The sequence below is a fragment of the Theobroma cacao genome, chromosome 3, assembly GCF_053813885.1.
Source record: "Theobroma cacao isolate CCN51 chromosome 3, ASM5381388v1, whole genome shotgun sequence".
In the NCBI taxonomy this organism is placed as follows: domain Eukaryota; kingdom Viridiplantae; phylum Streptophyta; class Magnoliopsida; order Malvales; family Malvaceae; genus Theobroma; species Theobroma cacao.
Genome location: NC_142641.1, coordinates 4,120,697 through 4,139,446, shown reverse-complemented (window position 1 = coordinate 4,139,446; position 18,750 = coordinate 4,120,697). Strand labels below are relative to the sequence as shown.

Sequence of the window (18,750 nt, the reverse complement as noted above, 5' to 3'; positions counted from 1 at the left end):
GCTGGCGTTACATCATTGGTGGTGGGGACATTTGGACTTATCGGCTATGCCACGTCTCTCCCTGTTGTTTCTCTATCCATCTCATCTCTGGGAACACATTCAACGTTTGTGTGCCGAAACCCAGACCTTGCATTTCCATCTCTTTCTCTCCCTCGCCTAAAATCAGCCGTACGCTACTTGCCTGTTCTTATAACTTAAGCTTTAACATAGTCCTACACTACAGGAATTGTAGTCACCTAGCAAAATGGGCTTCCAAGCAGCACCATCAGCCTTTTTTCTCTCGCCCTTAATCTGCCATACTTATCCCAATTCGCCTTGCTCTCAATTATCATCTCTGAGACCCTTCCTACTCCCTCGTAAACATGTCAACTCTTTTGAGCCACACATTCCTTGTATCAATTCTGGCAAATTCCTCAAGGCAAGGACCCGAGCTACCCTTGATGAGAAGGAGAAGGAGCCACTCATTGTCCAAGAGCAGGAGCCAAGCAGAGTACGTTTTTCCTTTCATTCAACTGCTTGGTTACTAGAGAATGCATTGATTTTCATAACCTGTTATCTTTCCATTTTGTATAAAATATATAATAGGAAGTTGAGGAGAGCGTCAAAGTGTTGAAAAATGCAGCCAAAACGAGGAAAATCCCTGCTGAGGAAATTTTGTCAGCTTTTTCTGTTATTGAAAAGGCCAAACTCAACCCCTCAGCGTTTCTTGAAACTCTTGGTGGACCGGAATCCCCTGGCAGAACCTGGATGCTCATTTTCACTGCTGAGGTTTCATATGATTCTCATCTTCGTTTTAGATATGCTTGTGGCTTTCTGTTGCATGATTACCTCAATGCTATTAAGCTTCTTTAATTTGGGTTTGTAGAAACAATTGAAGGACGGCCGCTACTTCCCTCTTACAGCTGTTCAGAGGTTCGATGCTGTGGTAAGTTCCTTAATCTCTTCTCAATGTGATTAAAAGTTCCGGCTGCTTAAAGTGAATAACATAAGTAAAAGTGAAATATTGAAAGCTAAAGGCGTTTCTTCTAAATGGTTTGAAGTTCCAATGCTGGACATATTCCCTAAGGGTGGTATAGGATTCAAGAATTAGGAATTGTAGAACTAAGTCCAGTTCTTTGATAATAAAAAAGAGAAAAAGCTGACAACAAAGATTTTACATCTGGTTGCATGTGCATAATGCCTCTTAGAAAGCATTAGCAAAAATGATTGAAAGTGTGTTTTGGATATCTTTTTGAAACCTTTCTTACAGTTTATTTTACAAGTATACAGTGTTTAGTTTAGACTTATGCTCGGATTTGTTTAGCTGATTCAAATCATGTATTATATGGTCGAATTAGTTCCCTTCAGTACAACATGTCTGAAATTTTTTGGAAACTGTTGCATTACTTGTATTGGAATAATTTTTAAGGTTGGGGGGAAAATTCATATGTTATAAGGAGGCTTTTAATCGAAGTGTGTAGTTTTTGCTGAAATTGCTTGTGTAAGATGGCTATTCGTGCTCATAGTTGATAGAATTCAATGCATTGTGATATTTCTGTATGGTGAGTAATATCTTTAGGATGAAGTTGGATTTGATTTACCTGTTGCAAAACCAGTGATTAACTTTTCCACTGCTTTTATCATGCCAATAAAAGTAGAAAATTAAGCTAGCTGTTCCTTTGCTTTTTGTCAACTTTAGAAACTAATTAATCATTGCTTGAATTGTTAGGCAAAGAGGATTGAGAATGGAGTATTTCTAGGACCAATTGGGTTCTTAACCTTTGAAGGAAAATTTTCATGGAAGAACAGAATATTGTCCTTCATCTTTGAGAAAATCCGAGTTAAAATTGGACCTTTTAACCCTTTAGAGATCAGTCTTGGCCAGAAAGAAGATAGAGAACCGAGCACGAAAGACCCTTTCTTTATCTGGTTTTATATTGATGAAGAAATAGCAGTTGCTCGAGGCAGAAGTGGGGGAACAGCATTTTGGTGCCGGTGTCACCGTGTTACTACTTAAAATACTTCTTTGAAATCTCTGAAATATACACCAAATTGTATTCCTAGTAGAATGATAAAAATATTCCACTCTGTACATAACTAGATCTCCAACTATTCCAAATGTAGTATATCTCTAAAGTCCTTGTCTCAGATGAGTTGATTTTGAAAATCACATGCTAATTTCATTTCGTAGTAAAGTTGAGTTGCTTCACTAGCAACCAAGCAGCTTCCTTTGTTATACTCTAGAAAAGCTTTGAGCTACCATTTTGTTTTTCAAACTTCTCTGCTTTTCTTCTTGGTTTTATCAGTGTTTTTTTGTTTGGTTTAACAGTGCTTTTATCAGTGTTTTTTTGTTTGGTTTAACAGTGCTTTTATCTTCAATTACTATCTCCCTTTAATATATTACCATCAGATAACCATGCCACTGAGATTGATCTCAGAGAATGAGCTTCTGTTGCATATGCTTATTTTTCTTTATCTTTTTCCTTTTGCAGAAACCTTGTCTATATTGCATCTGCTTTTTTTTTTTGTCGCATTCCTCTGTTACCTAGTCTCAAAAATACCAAAATGACAATGGTTGATCTGCCCTGAAGTGGTTAGTAAATGATTGAACTCAGAAACTAAAACCAGCAACTCTTTGATGTGAATTGAATATTCTACACCTTTAAGCTTGACAACAAAAGTTGGGTAGTTGGTTTCACTACATATCTGTCAGCTATAGGTGACATACTGAAAAACATAGTTTGGAACACAACTGAAACAAATAGTAAACCAAAACATCTCCAATTATTTAGTTCTTGGCCATGGAGTAAAGCATGAATGTAAACAAGAGCTCATTGCTGGCTTGCTGCCAAGGAACGCAGGTAATTGATGCTAGCAGTAAAGCGGCCAAGCAGTTTATCTCTAGGTGGAAGGCATTCTTTGATCAGCGGAATTTCCATGAATTCTTGCCCCCATTGATGAAGCAGTGGCGTCCTCTGGGTGTCAACCAACTTCATGCATCCAACTTCTTCCATAACATTGAGCCAATGAGGTATCCAACCAAGGGCTAGATCCAGATACCCTATCTGTTCCCCTCCAAAATATTTCTTCCCTTCAAGCTGCTTCTCAAGAAATGCAAAAGACTTTGCTGCAGATTCTATGGCTTTTTCTTTTTCATCTCCTACAGCACGGCAAGCATCAAACGCACCATGCAAGCACTGCATTTCATTAAGAAATCAAAACAAAGAATTAAACAACTACAACACCACTTAAAACTAGAATGAAATTAAATGGCAAATGGTCTTGATGAAGGACCTTTTCATCGGCAAATTTTGCCCAAAAGCGAGCCATGGCTTTCTCATATGGATCTTCAGGAAGCAAGGGACTGTCCTTCCATGTCTCCTCAATGTATTCAAGAATGATGAGTGACTCGGCAATCGGTTTACCATTTTGAAGGAGAACAGGGACTTTCTTATGGACAGGGTTGTGGGTAAGAAGAAGAGGACTCTTGTTTCTTAAATCTTCTTCAAGGTATTCATATCCCACACCTTTAAGCTTCAGAGCCCATTCAATCCTTGCGCAGAAAACGCTAAGTGAAGAGGCTATGAGTTTCAATTCAGCCATGTCAAAACAATTAATACTTGTAGAACCTCACACTAAATTCAGGATTTCTCTCTTTTTGATGTAATGAAGAATCTAAACCCAAGTCTGTATTGACTAGAATGAAACTTATTTGCTTTGTATTTATAGAGAGGGATTACTGGATCTAATCCAATTTGAACATTCACATGAATTAAAAAGTTAAGATGTTCAATTTTGACTCGTACAATCAATGGGATTGGAGGCAGAAAAAAATCAATGTCATGGGCGAAAAATAAGTTTTATGAATTAAATTTCCTTTGACCTTTTCTTGTTTTGTTGTGTGTTTTGGCTTCTTGAAATGAAATGAACATTCATAGAACCAACCAGGTTGGCTTGCTTTCTTAAAGAGCCTAAAAGTTGTTGGGTTTATGATAATTTAATTGATTAATATTTAATGTACCTACAATATATAGTTTTTGTACACAGTTAAGTGATCAAATTTTAACACCTTATTAATAAAGTAAAAGGTAGATATTCTTTGGATTAATACTTGATGCATTAACCGTATATAGTTTTTATACTCAATCAGATCACTAAATCTTGACACGTATGTTATTTTGCAGAAATAAAAAATTTATAAAATCTCAAAACGACATCAAATTTTAATATCAATATTTTATTTCTTTCAACGCATCAAATATTTTTTTATATATTTTTACTTTATAATGATGTGCCAAGATTTAATGACTTAATAATATATAAAAATTATACATAATCAATGTATCAAATATTATTTTTATATATTGTATTTTGACTTATTAAATAATAAAAGTTTAGAATCCAATTCGAAGGAAGTAAAACACCTGAGGTCACTACTGAATGTGACTTGCTGCTGCCTATTTTGACCCAGAAAAATAGTGTTCTAATTATTACTCTTAGGTCGAATAATATCATCAAACAACAATTACTTTGGGAGGACAAAAGGGCCTTAAAAGAAATTGAAAGACAATGGGAAACTGACAAGAAAGGAGAAATGTTAAAAAATTGGAAAGCACAAACGTATTACGGAATTAAGATAGAACTGAACACAACAGGAATTTATGGATGATAATGGATATTTAGTAATTAAATATCTTATATATTATTTGTTTCAATTAATTAAAATTAGGATTTTTTATAATTAGGTTCGGATAGTAATATTGTTATCCGAATTTGATTATAAATAATATTTTTTAATATTTAATATTTAATTTTATATATTATTATTTTTTTATTTATAAATTCTTTATAATTAATGTAAGACTTATTAAGAGTCATTAATTATTCTAAATATGATTGTAAACTTTAATTTATTTACTTATGAACTAATCTTAATTTATTAATTTAATTTTAGTTAGTAATATATATATATATATATAATTGTTTAAAATTCATTTTAATTACATATTCAATGAGTAATATACAAAATATTTGAATACAAGTTCAAATAGTAATTAAAAAAAAATAATAAGATATTTACAAGATTCGAGTATCTTATCAAATTATAGGATTTAGGTTAAAGTATCTAAAAAATAAAGATTTCATTATCCGTTGACATCTCTAAACAGAGTTATCGCATAACTAACAGCTATAAGATGCATTGGTGGTTTGTTTTTTTTTTTACCTCGGCTTTATTTCATGTTAATATTTGATTACTGTGGTAGAATACTTAGAAATTTTTTTTTATTAAAATAATTGAAATAAAACTATGTGCAAATTCTTCATTATTTTTTGGGTTTTTTCATAATTATATTTAAAAAAAACAAAAATATAATAAAGTATAACGGATCTCATATTAATAACAAATCAATAAATTTTAAATTTATAAACGAAAGAGTTTCTTTATTTAATAGATATGTGGGTTTAAGATAATAGGGCCCATCTTCAATCCATTCGGATGACGAAGGACCTAAAGCCCAAAGAAGCTTCAGGCCAGAAGGCCCAAACAGTGTTTTAGCGTTTTCCTTCTGTAAACCGTCTCCAATTCAGAATAATTCCCGAATAATTTTATCCCTTTAACACTCCTTGCTCCGCTCTCGCCATAGCGTTCTTCACCGTTGCAGTGCCTTCACCCAGATTAATTTCTTTTTTTTTTCTGTAAAAGTATTTTGAATCAAATTTTTTCTCTTTTCTTAAATTTTTGAAGTAAAATTTTTCCTCGTAATTTTCGTTTCCGATCATTTCTATTTTCTCTCTCGGAAAAATTTTCTCACTTTTCTATTTTTTGGGGTTGAAAATTGGTAGCAAGGGGTCAGTAATGGGAAATTGGAGAAGAATAAAAGGTTATGGGCTGCGAAAATCCTGATACACAAAAGCATTTTTTAAGTAGATAAACACAATAATAAAAAGAAAGAATGACAGAAATGGATCCGTCGAAGAAAGTGGCCGATAGGTATTTGAAGCGCGAGGTTCTTGGTGAAGGTACTTATGGTGTCGTCTACAAAGCCATTGATACTAAGGTAACCCTAGCTCTCTTTCTTTCCTTTTAAAAATAAAAGCTTTTGAAAATTGAAGGCAGAAAGAGAATAATTAGGTCATTCATAGCAGAAAGAAAGTATGCAAAATTATCTGTTTCCTTTTTCTTTCTTTGGTAAGCTGTAAGCATAAAAAAATTTAACTTCTTTATTATCAAACTGTTTTTGGATGAAGCTTAGTGACTTAACTAACTAAGTCAAGTAATTAAACAAAATTCTAGACTCTCTTTGGATGTGGGTTTTGCTAAAACATTGTAATTCTACCATATTTGTAATGTATAAAAGTTAAATCATTTCATTTTGTTCTCCGAGGAAGTTACAATTTTAAGTTTTAATCATTCAAAAATATTTCTTTCTGTTGCAACAATTAAAAAATGTTAATAGATCCTTTTTTTTGGCCAAAAGGCATCTCAAGTTATATGAACTTATCAGCAGTTTCTCTGTGATTTTCATGACTGATCACAAAAGAAAATAAAAGTTTCTAAATTTTTGGTTGGCTGAATTGTTTATTCAACTGTTGTGGTATTAATTGTTTGCTTGTTTGGTCCATTATAGACAGGGCAGACAGTTGCAATTAAGAAAATTCGGCTTGGGAAGCAAAAGGAAGGGATCAATTTTACAGCACTCAGAGAAATTAAACTTCTTAAGGAGCTCAAAGATCCAAATATAATTGAGTTAATAGATGCATTCCCACACAAGGGTAACTTGCATCTTGTGTTTGAATTCATGGAGACTGACCTTGAAGCTGTTATTCGAGATCGTAATATATTCCTCTCACCGGCTGACATCAAATCGTACATTCAGATGACGTTGAAAGGGCTTGCTTTTTGCCACAAGAAATGGGTTTTACATAGGTCTTGTTTCTGTCTGCTCTTAGTCTGGTTTTTCTGTGGTTGCTGCTTCCTAAATTTCCTGACTTGTTAACGTGCTTTACAGGGATATGAAGCCAAATAATTTGCTAATAGGACCCAATGGACAACTTAAACTTGCGGACTTTGGTTTAGCACGCATATTTGGGAGCCCAGATCGTAAGTTTACTCACCAGGTAAGGTTTGCTGCCAAGTGGAGTTTTAGTTGTATCAGTACACTGACTAATTTGTGCTTTGAGTAAAATCTTCCTTTCATCCTCCATAATTTTATAGGATTTCTGTTATATCTTGAAGTAGTATTTTTTGGTAGGAATAAGATTACCAAGTGTCGATGCTAACTTGCTAACCTGTAAGTGTACTGAGTTGATCCGCACAGCCAAAATTCCCTTTTTGGAATCATTATGTTTTTGTGGGAAAATTTTAGAACGGGGTTTATATTTGTTGTTGTTTACGTTAACTTCTAGTTTTCAACAATTTGGCTTGATTAGTTAAGCTGCCACTTGGTCTTGTACACTAAATATTCATTCTGTTTCCAAGTAAATATCCATTGATATTCTGCCTTATAACCTATTGATAATGCCATGGTAATATTTATATCCATCATTTCATTGTATTTTTTGTTTTAGTCATTGATGTTGTTACTGTAGTATATTAAAGCAAACACGCAAAATATAGTAGATTTCATGGAGAGACACTATGACATCAAATAATTTGTTTTCCAATCTATATATTGCTTTCTTTATGCTCCTTGGAATTATTTTTTGATTTAGGGACCTGTTTTCTTGAATATTTGCACATCTATTGGACCTTTCTTTGAAAAATTGTATTGTTATGCAGTTGGTTCTGGATTGTTGTTTTCTGTGTTGCTTTTCTCAATTTAATTGAAAGCTGTAAGTTTATCCATCATATTGGATTCAGCTTACTTGATAAGTCCATGGAATTGTATAGGTGTTTGCTCGATGGTACAGAGCTCCTGAGTTACTTTTTGGTACCAAGCAATATGGTTCTGGTGTGGATGTTTGGGCAGCTGCCTGTATATTTGCTGAACTTCTCCTACGACGACCATTTCTGCAGGTGAACCTAGCTTGTCGTAGTTAAGAGTTCTTCAGAGTTAGATTTATCTTGTTTTGATACTTGCATAATTGTCTTTTGGTTCTTCAAGTTACATTTTGCAGTTTTTATATTCCTGCTGTATTCTATGTAGCTTTTTTTTTTTTTATGTATCTAAAATAATGTTGTGATGATTGGATCTCATTTTCAACTTTCTGCTTTCATAATATTGCTTTGTTGAAACTATCCTCACCATCATTAAGTTTTAACCATAGTGATTTCTTACTAAAAATGCTATAACATAGTCACCTGTAAGTGTTTGTTTTCTTATTGGGTTTTTATTCAACTGTAGGTGACTTTGTTCTCTTTTTGGTTGAGAATGTTCACTTGTTCACTTTGTCATGCTTATTCATGGTATTATTGGAAAAGAATCACATGAGAATAGGTTCATATTAACCCCTGAACAATGCTGTATTGAACTGCATGTCTCCAGCAGATAAAAGATAATGCAGTCTATTTTTGGGCTGACAATGATATGTTACAAATTTTTAAAGAAAAAGTAAATCATTGTGATGAAATTCATGTTCAGACTGGATTTTGCATGTTTGGTTTACCAAATCAAAGCTTATAGATGATTAATTGATGCCATTTTAATGCTGATTGTTGGTAGCTTGGCTATATATGATAAGCATTTGGTTTTAGTTTTACAAAGCATAATCCTTGGTCCTACATGGGGTGCAACAATATGACATCTCTGACCTAGCTTGTGAGATGCCTCATTCACTATGTTGCACATTTCTCACTGTTTCTTATGCCTTAACTCGATCGTAACTTTATCTCCAAATATGATGATTGTAGTTCTCTACGACCGTTTATGTGAAGTTAACATGAATATTGTTATGGAAAAAATTTTCTTTTTCTAAGAAATTGAATGTGATGGATGATGGAAATATGCTAGTTGAGGGATAAAGTTATCATGGACTTCATTTGATACTTTATTGATTTGATTGTAGTCTTTACAATTATTTTTGGCTATTTTAGATTATTTTATACTAATTAGTATTTTACTTCTTTTAAAAGTATTAGGGTTTTAGAGTTATATTTGGTATTTTTCATTTTATTAGGGTTTTGAGTTTAGTTATAAATACGTATGCTATTTTAGTTTCAGGGAGGTTTGATTTATAAATTAGTGAGATGTTGAGATTTCAGATATTTAAGATTTGAATTATTGAGATATTTGACAATTTTGTTGAGAATTCAGATTATTTCTTGAGTATTGAGTTTTAGAATACTTGTTCTACATCAAAATATCTTACAGATGTGAATAAGATATTGTGATATCAGATAATTAAGATTTGAATTCTTGAGACATTTGACAATTTCCTTCAGAATTCTGATTATTTCTTGAGTGTTTTGAGTTTTAGCATAGTCGTTCTACATCAGAATGTTACAATTATGAGTAAACTTTGAAAGATTTTTCTAAATAGAACTCTAAGAATGCTTTGAGCTGCTTACTGCTAGAATAAGCAGTGAAAGCTTTTTCTAAGTTGAACTCTTGAATGTCCATAAGTAATCTTCTTGTTTGCATAGTTCTGGTACCTTTTATTGTTTTCTGATTGATTTATGCTAAGCTTATCTTAGAGATGCCCTTTCCCCCTTTGAAATGTTAAAGTGGTAGACTATAACTTTTTGTTGCACTGGATTATGAGCAATATTCAATTTGTAGGTCATTGAGATTGCTGACAAATATTTGCCATTATATGAACTTTATTATCATCCTATATGTGAAAATGTTAGTTAGGTAGTCATTTTGACAAGCTCATACGTGGTTTGTCCTTTTTAGCTTTGCCCTTTAAATTATGTACCTATGTGTCCTCAATATGAAGTGTCATTCCTGGTATATTTTCTTATTTTCATTGGTTCAACATTTAACATTTGACAGGGCACCAGTGACATTGATCAATTAGGAAAGATCTTTGCAGCTTTTGGGACACCAACGTCTTCTCAATGGCCAGATATGGTCTACCTTCCTGATTATGTAGAATACCAATATGTTCCTGCACCTCCTTTGCGTTCGTTGTTTCCAATGGCCAGTGATGATGCTCTAGATCTTTTATCAAAAATGTTCACTTATGACCCAAAAGTGAGGATTTCCGTGCAGCAAGCGTTAGAGCACAGGTGATTGAACCTTTCAATTAGAAATCTATAGAGATTGTTTGGTCCTTTTCTCTCATGTTTGTATTGTTTTTCAGGTATTTTTCATCTGCACCTCCACCTACAGATCCGCCTAAGCTCCCTAGGCCTAATCCTAAATCGCGAGTGTCAGATTATAATCCCCAGGAGGGTCCCACTGTTCTTTCTCCCCCACGAAAGTCAAGGAGAGTAATGCCGGATCGTGATAGGTTTGAAGGTAATTCTGACCAAGCTGAGAAGGTTGATGACCGTGTTGGTGAGAGACAGGCAGTTGGTGACATTGCAGGAAAGAATGAACAGGTGCCAATGTCAATAGATTTTTCAATCTTTGGCTCAAAACCTCTGAGTAGACCTACAATTAATAGGTAAGGCAATACCTCTTTTGGTCATTCCATAATGGTTTTTCATTCTTTATAATTTCCTCAAAAGCATTTGAAGTGATTCAAATCTGCAACATGTAGTGGTACAACTTGAGAATGGATTTTTAAACCTTGTATTAATACTATAATGGATAGTTTTAGGATGAGCTTGGTGTTGGCCTGTCGAAATAGGTTGAGCATGGATCAAGCCTCTAAGGGGTTAAGTCATCATCTAGGGCTATCCTCTCGATCAATAGTCCAAACCTTCTTCTTAAACAAGTGAACAAGTTGGAGAAAACTTCAAGCTCTCAATTATGTAAATTTCTAAAGAGAAGTACTTTCCAAGGTAGGCTCAACTTTGTAGTGAAATTTTTCTCGAAGCTGTCACCTTTTTATTGGGGTAAAATCTTTCTAGAACGAATTAAAGAAGGAAAGCTCAATGCAAGGGTTTGAAAGTTTTCCTGCAAGTTGTTTAGAAGACAAAAGCCCAATCAAGGTAGCCATCTTTTTGTGGGAAGCATCTTGAGAAGAATTTGACCATTCGTAACCTTCATAAGAGAATTTTTCTTTGAAATAGGTGTTTTTGTTTAAGGGTAGAGCCAAATTGGTTCATAATCTTCTTTTAAGTTTCTCTTATGACTGCTTTTATCCCTTGCTTATGCAATGCTCAGCTTCTCCTTGAGTTGTGGTGGCTTCATGTGAAATATTGTGAGCTAGGTAAGGTGTACAGTAAAGGTGGAGAAAACCCCTCTTAGTTTTGGATCTTGTGGAGGGAATAAAGTAGGCCTTTTGAGGATGGATTAACAGTCTTAAACAAATGGTTTGTACTCTTTTTTATTTTTTTGGTTTAGTAGGCAACAGGCTTAGAAGAACATGATGCATTAAACTCTATGGGTCATTTGCCAGGGGTTTGGCTCCCCTCCATTGAATTTTGTATCCAGTAATTTTCAATACCTGTTTGGATGAATGCCACGTGGTCTTTTTCCTTTGAACAGTAGAAATTCCTTAAAAAGACTATATGTCTGTTGACTGGTATATTTCGTAGCGAATTTGTTAACTGCTGCTTCTGCTTGAACATTTATCTTTTAACCCATTGAAAGTTACTTCAACAGTTCATCTGGCTTGTTAATTATACTTCTACCTCTGCACCTTCTTATATACAGCTCAATTCTTTCTCTCCCTGTCTCCTTCATAAAATCACTTATATTTTCCTTGCTTAGTGTATCATTGATCTACATTCGTCAACCCTACCAACAGCAGCTTCTACTATATCATTGTGTTCTTTTTCAAGTTCGTTGTGTTGATTTTGGTGAAATTTAGGGGCTTTTAGTATGATGCAATGGGTTTGGACTTGAAGATTCTTTTCCACTCTTCTTAAAATTGAATCTTACTTGTAACAATCATCTTGGCTTATTTTTAAATTTATTGGCAACAACCCTCTTAATCTTTGGAAAAAACTCTTTGGTTTTCTCTGAAAAATTTCTGATTGGAGTAGTTATTTTGATTCAAGCATTTTGTGCCATGCTCTTTTATGCAGACAAAGCATTTTCTATAATTCCAAATGAGGGTTATTGTAAAATTTGGGTTTTTATGGTACTCAAGATGTTGGATTAATGGGGTTTCTTAGGGTTAGATTAAGAGGCTTTTGTTTTCTTTTTCAAGTTTGGAGTTCAATTGCTTTGAAATGGTGCAACACTAAATTCTAACCATTTAATCTATCCAATAAAACTTTTGTTAAAGAATATTTGCAGCATCTATGAAGAGCATATTTACTTTCATATAAGAAGATTAATTAAAATTTTCATTTGTCTATGTCAAACATAATTATACATTTTCCATTATCGAAAGGCAAGTAGTGATCTGTTACTTTTTGCACCATCAAGGACGTAATATTAATACTAATTTTGTCTTAAAAAAAAAAAGAACCAGTGGTGCTCATCTTTGCGGATGTAATGACAGTTCACATTAATAGTGCACTAGTTGACAGTTTCAAAACTGTAGTGCAATCTTATACCATTTAAAATTAAAAGACCAAGTGGCATTCTTCCAAACATGTACTGAAATTATTGGATGTAAAATTCAATGGAAGGGAGCTGTCACCATGATGGAGGGCTTGCTAATTTTAACTTTTGAGTTTCAAATTTGATTTGTTTATTTACATATTTGCTATTATTTGGTTATGCCTAAACGGTTATAATTTTATACATGAGAATATTCTGAAATGGACATATTTGTTATTGTCCTCTTTTTGTAATGATTATGATGATAAATGGGGAGATTATAACTACCCACTATTATTATGATATCTATATAAATAATAAAATGATGCATCTTACTTAATCTTTCATGCTAGTCCCAATTATATGAGAGTATACTTTACAATGACTTTGTTTTCATCAAACAATGCTTGCAAAAGGTGCCAAGAATAGTCTTCTTGTACTTCAATTTGCTAGATATTACAATAAGCTGGTTGTAACAAATGCCTTCGTATCGGATAAGATAGTCACACTGCATTGATACATTCATGATCGAAATTTTTATGAATGAATGTAGAACCTTTGAAGGCATATCTAGTACTTCTCAGACACTTCTAAATATGTTATATGGACTTGTTGAATCTTAACATATAACTTTTTATATATAGTTAAGAAATAAGAGCAAGATTCTTAAATGGCATTCGAGTAGGTTTTAGAAAAGTTTCTACTTTTGTTTTTACAACAATCTTTTTGAAATTTCTGATTGTAAGATATTGTCCAAGGGAAGGTATTAAGGAAAATGGAATAATTAATTAGCAAATCCCTTTCTTGCTGTATTGTAAGTTTTGAAGATTCCCCATATTCTATATTGTATTTGACTGATCCTGTATCATTGTTGAATTAACTCTCTCATTTACTACTAGAATAAACACAAGGTAATGAGGCTCAAGTAAACGGCATTAGTCCTTGTCAATATCAACTTAAAACGTACAGTTAATCTGGTGTTTCTGGTAAATCTTGCCCATATTCAAAATATCTAAAGGTTAATTGAGTCCTAGGGTCCAAATATAAATAATTAATAAGTTTGCAAATCAATGTTGCACAGTTGCATGTGATAGATTTTTCTTTCTGTTTTTTTCCCTAAAATTATTGTAGTTAATTTTTATGTACACATCATTAAATTTTCCTGACTTGGGTTCATGTTGTGTACAATCAAGAAAATTTAGAATTGTGCTTTGGTGTATCTGCCGTTTCAAGTCTCGATCTAGACAATCTAGTACAAGGAGTATGATGTTTAGGGGTGTGGATTAGCAGGGGTGTTGGATTCGCTTGGATGTGCATTATTGGAGGTAGTTGGGACCTCTACTTTGTCATCTACCCTGTCTGCTGGTCATCTTTATGGGTGTATTTGTATTGGTATTGTACCTACTTTTATTCTCATGTTACCATTATATAAGAAATTTGTTCTTTCTGGCATATTTCAGGTAAAGTTTAATTGAGTCCTTGGGTCCAAATATAAGTAATTAATAAGTTTCCAAATCAATGTTGCACAGTTGCATATAATAGATTTTTCTTTCTTTTTTTTTTTTTCTAAAATTATTATAGTTAATTTTTATGTATGCATCATTAAATTTTCCTGACTTGGGTTCATGTTGTGTACAATCAAGAAAATTTAGAATTGTGCTTTGGTGTATCTGCCCTTTTAAGTCCTGATTTAGACAATCTAGTACAAGGAGTATTACCTTCAGGGGTGTCGATTAGCAGGGGTGTTGGATTAGCTTGGATGTGCATTACTGGATTTAGTTGGGACCTCTACTTTGTCATTTACCTGTTCACTTGTCATCTTTATGGGGTCTTTGTCTTTGTATTTGTATTGGTATTGCACCTATTTTTATTCTTGTGTTACCATTATATAAGAAATTTGTTCTTTTTGGCATATTTTTTTGGTGCATAATTATGCTCACTAGATTATTTATTGTACATGTCCCCACTTAGAGTTGGACAAGCCGTGACTTTTATCGTTGGAATTATCATTTTTCTGATTTGGGGTAGAGGTAGGTATGGAAGAAGACAGTGCTCAAGGGTGGGCAGTTTATTTAAAGTCTTTCGATGTCATATTTAATATAGTAAATCAATTGAAATATTTATTTGACAGAATTTGGTTGTGTTTAAATTTTATGACTTCTTTGTTAAACTTTCTCTAATTCCCTATATCATTCCTTTTAAGCTCTTATTAGAATTAACCAAACATTGAATGTTCGCCATTTCTCTTTCCCTTCTGTTCATTTTGGAAATTTATTTTGAATTCTGTTCTACAAGGAGGCATTATCATATTAGATTATTAGGTACGAGTTATGATCATTTGCGACATTGCAGAAATTCAAGCTAAATATTCCAAATGTATAAGATAATAAAGCTTTGAAATGAAAATATATTACCTTAAAAGATCTAATCGAAGATACTATTTCTTTAGTTTGACCGTCTGATATGGGTGTGCTTGTGATCAGCATCTTCTCATTTTAGATGATTGTTGAATTTTAAAGTTGTGATGGTTTTAGTCATTGCCACTTGACATGCTATATCTAGATTGGATTCTTTATAAAGCGTGTCCAAGATGAAATTTAGTGTCTTCCTGGTTCCTTTTTCTTCTTCTTCGTTAGGGTGGGAAAGGTAAAAAGATGGGGGAGTGGGAAGAAAGTTTTTAGCATCCACTTGTGAAGTTACATATGTTAGAATATATGAGGTTTGTTATAAATAAGTCTTGTTGCACTTGAAAACAAGAAAAAGAAAATATCGAGTTGATTTTTTAACTGTTCTTATGCAGTGCTGATAGATCTCACTTGAAGAGGAAACTTGATCTTGAATTCCAACACAATGAATAAGAAAAACCTACATATTCGTATCCAAGCATCTTTTGTGGTGATGTGTTTTGGCTGCAGCAATATTTATTAGCTGTATTTAGGCTCCTCGAAGATTTTGTTAATCACTCTGGGCAGTCTTCTTTTCCATTTTCTTTATCTGCAATTGGGGTTTTTATTGGTAGGCGTCCTCCTGCCTTGATATCGCAAGGAAGCAGTTACCGTTGAAGCTGAAGATGATTATTTTTCAGAGGATTCTCTTCGGCTCTCAAAATAACTGTAAAGGAAAGAGAGAAAAGTGGCTCCTATTAACCATTTGATGAAATCTGTATTAAAATTTTTTTCAGAGGAAAAATTTTGAATACAAGTTTGTTCTCACTATAACAAGACAAGTGGGAAAAACCTTTATCCAACAAAGAGAAGAAAGAAAAGAAGAAAAGGAATATTTGTTGCTTGAGAAAAGCTTGATGATGGTTCTGGTTGATGCAAAATGAAACTTAATTTCTACTATTTGTTATATAGTATACTTTTGCTCTGGGTGAAGAGTACAGATTTTAATATATCTTGTGTTACTTTAATTTTGAGATGAGTGAACAATATCAACTGTTATTTTGTCATATGGTAGTTGATTAGATAACGTGGACATGGGCATGTGGCTGGGGGTTTATTTCGGTTTCAAAAGCCTCAGCCCAGTGCTCCTGGTTTATCAGAGGCATCAAGTTGCAGGAGGCCTGAGAATGTTCAGAGTCAATTATTAGGCTGACAGTCAAAACTAGACGGCCATTCATCTGAAATAAGCTTTGCAGTTAAAGAGGTATGGCCATTGGGTACTCTAATTAATATAAATAGGTCTATGATAGACACTGTTAAGTAGGTCTTAAAAGACATATTTGTAGAAACTTAGAACGCTTCCAATTACAAGATACAAAACTTACAGACACTTGAGTGGGAAGGGGTCAAATTCTTAATGTTGATCAATGTCCTAAAATAGAAGAAAAGAAGAAGCGAACCAATAAAGTTGCTTATGCCAATTTAATTGTTCCCTAATGTACACCATGATGTGCACTTGACTAAACACTTGTTTTGTTATTGAAATGATTAGTAGATATCAAACTAATTTTAATGATTTGACAAATAGTGAATATGAAAGAATAAAAATGAAAAGCGCAGACAGACTGAGAAAGAGTCGAGAATTTCTCATTGAATCAGGGCTTAGTAAAGAGCAATATGTACAGGAGTTTAAAGTATAGTAAGAGAGGGAATATGATATGATTACAGTTTAACTAATTTAATAGAATTTTAAAAGAAATTATAAATAATGAAACGATGCATTCGATTTCTTAAGCCATTTCTTCTTGGCTTTATTGAAACGGTGTGTTCAGTGCACCTTTATTCTCAAGCTTGCTTCTTTCTTCTTCAACCTGGATTATCTTTAATATGATGTTCTTCAGGATGATACATACCAATTCACATAGAATCTAGGTTTATTCAGCTTCAACCCATCCAGTACTTTCCAGAGGAAGTCTGAACATTGTGAACATTCATCTTGCTTAAAAAATTATGAAACTGTCTTGGTTGCAAAGCTTTGGTGAACATGTCAGTCAATTGAAAATTGGTGGAGATATGCACTGGTTTAATTATGGCTACTAATAATCCATTTTGATGTACTTAGCCCTCTCATGAAAGACTAGATTTTTAGAATAAAGTACTAATGCATCTTCATGATTAACTCCAAAGTCTGACAATGGATGCTTCAACCACATGATTTCACAACATGTCAAGGCCATTGAACGATATTTTGCCTCAGCTGATCTTCTGGCTACCACTGATTTCTTCTTCGACTTCCAACTTAAGTCTTTTTTATGTTGGTTTCGTGTTAAATCACTGATTGAACTATATATATATATATATATACACATAAAATAAGCAATTTATCAACTTATGTTGTTTCATATTGGTTTTTAATATAAGGAATTGGGTTATTCATCAAGATATAATAAAATTGAGTTATTCATTGAGATGTAATAGAAAATGAAATGTTCGTGAACGAAAAAGGATTATCATTGACCCAATGGACGTAGTTAATCGTTATGCTTATACCTATGTATTGATAAAAATATCCAAGTTGATTTTTGATCTCATTTATTGTGATCATGTCTAGATCCCTTAAAATTTATTGCATTTTATGTCTAAAAGAAAGAAAAACTATGCTAAATAGATATCTAACAATTTATTATCTTATATATATATATATATATACACACACACACACAAAATATGCACAAAATAAATAATTCATAAATTTAAATCTATCTTATTTCCCTTTTCTTCTTCTTTTTACTCTCTTTTAATTCTCTGTTTCTTTGATTAGATTTTATTATATCAATTAAAATACCTAAAAAAAGAGAATGGAATTTGGCATATTTTTGTTTCTAATTGTTTTTGTATCTACTAATACGTTTCAAGTAACATTGTTTCAAGCTATTTTACACAGTTATCAATATCCAAAAGTAAAGGTTGAAAAACTGAAGTTAAAAGTTAAAAAGTTTTTTTGTGGATGCTTCTTAAAATGATTAAACTTGTTTAAAATTAAGACTTTCGATTGTCAAAAGAAGAAAAAAATTTGTTACGATAAATATTTAAAGCAATTCATCAATCCTATGTCATATATACATGCACACGGAATTTGGATTAATTATTTATTTAAATATATTTCTATTTTTTAAATTGAAGAAATCATTATCTTGGTTTTTGATATTAGGAATTAAGTTTTTTACCGACATATAATATAAAATAAGATAGTCGTGCATGAAGAAAACGTAAGAATTACCATTTAATCAACGAATGTAATTAATTGTTAAATGCACTAGATATACAAGTTGATTGTTAATCTCATTCATTGTGATCACGCCTGTCAAATTGCTAAAAATTTATTATATTTAATGTCTTAAAAAAGAGAGGAAAAACTATGTTAAGATAGTAAATATATATAAGCACATAATATACACGAAATACGCAATTCATCAAATTAAGTTTGCCTTATTTTTCTTTTTTTTTTTCTCTTTTTTTACTTTCTGTTCATTTTCTCCTTTTTAACTTTGGTTGTTAGGTCATACTCTATACATACTAGAGTTTCCTGACACATTAAGTAAAGATCTTATGTTTGTTTTTTATTCTTTTGCTAATTATTTAGGGACTTTAGTAGCCAACATCTTAAAACAACTATTTATGAGCCGTTATGGAAATTGGTCGGTTGTTTTGATAGGATGTTTGAGTGTTCCAGCTTTATTTTTGTACATCATCTCGTTTTGCATTGATAACATCCTTATTAGTTTAGTTTAATATGGAAATTTAAGAAAAGGGAAAAAAACATTTAAGAGAGTTAGGGATGT

At 32.6% G+C, this 18,750-nt stretch overlaps 3 protein-coding genes across 3 annotated transcripts; 2 read left to right on the top strand and 1 right to left on the bottom strand.

The window, feature by feature from the left end:
* Positions 1-65: 65 nt before the first annotated feature.
* LOC148763485 (microbial collagenase) lies at positions 66-2,215 on the top strand. Its single transcript, XM_007036616.3, has 4 exons — positions 66-490; positions 586-768; positions 866-925; positions 1,709-2,215. The coding sequence occupies exons 1-4, from the start codon at positions 245-247 to the stop codon at positions 1,994-1,996; spliced, it is 777 nt and encodes a 258-aa protein (XP_007036678.3). The 5' UTR covers positions 66-244; the 3' UTR covers positions 1,997-2,215.
* Positions 2,216-2,595: 380 nt separating this feature from the next.
* LOC18604246 (glutathione transferase GST 23-like) lies at positions 2,596-3,683 on the bottom strand. Its single transcript, XM_007036615.3, has 2 exons — positions 3,274-3,683; positions 2,596-3,176 (listed from the first exon to the last, which is right to left on the bottom strand). The coding sequence occupies exons 1-2, from the start codon at positions 3,580-3,582 to the stop codon at positions 2,811-2,813; spliced, it is 675 nt and encodes a 224-aa protein (XP_007036677.3). The 5' UTR covers positions 3,583-3,683; the 3' UTR covers positions 2,596-2,810.
* Positions 3,684-5,578: 1,895 nt separating this feature from the next.
* On the top strand, positions 5,579-15,936 carry CDKD1;3 (cyclin-dependent kinase D1;3). The gene is made up of 7 exons (XM_007036613.3): positions 5,579-6,038; positions 6,609-6,907; positions 6,990-7,098; positions 7,871-7,996; positions 9,915-10,150; positions 10,225-10,530; positions 15,325-15,936. Exons 1-7 carry the CDS (start codon positions 5,934-5,936, stop codon positions 15,380-15,382), a joined length of 1,239 nt encoding a protein of 412 aa, XP_007036675.1. The 5' UTR covers positions 5,579-5,933; the 3' UTR covers positions 15,383-15,936.
* The last annotated feature ends 2,814 nt before the right edge of the window (positions 15,937-18,750 follow it).

Coding starts and splice junctions, on each gene's coding strand:
- LOC148763485 (XM_007036616.3), top strand. CDS start 245: ATGGGCTTCCAAGCAGCACCATCAGCCTTTTTTCTCTCGCCCTTAATC. Junction 491..585: donor AAGAGCAGGAGCCAAGCAGA/GTACGTTTTTCC, acceptor AATATATAATAG/GAAGTTGAGGAGAGCGTCAA. Junction 769..865: donor TGCTCATTTTCACTGCTGAG/GTTTCATATGAT, acceptor TTGGGTTTGTAG/AAACAATTGAAGGACGGCCG.
- LOC18604246 (XM_007036615.3), bottom strand. CDS start 3,582: ATGGCTGAATTGAAACTCATAGCCTCTTCACTTAGCGTTTTCTGCGCA. Junction 3,177..3,273: donor CAAAATTTGCCGATGAAAAG/GTCCTTCATCAA, acceptor AATGAAATGCAG/TGCTTGCATGGTGCGTTTGA.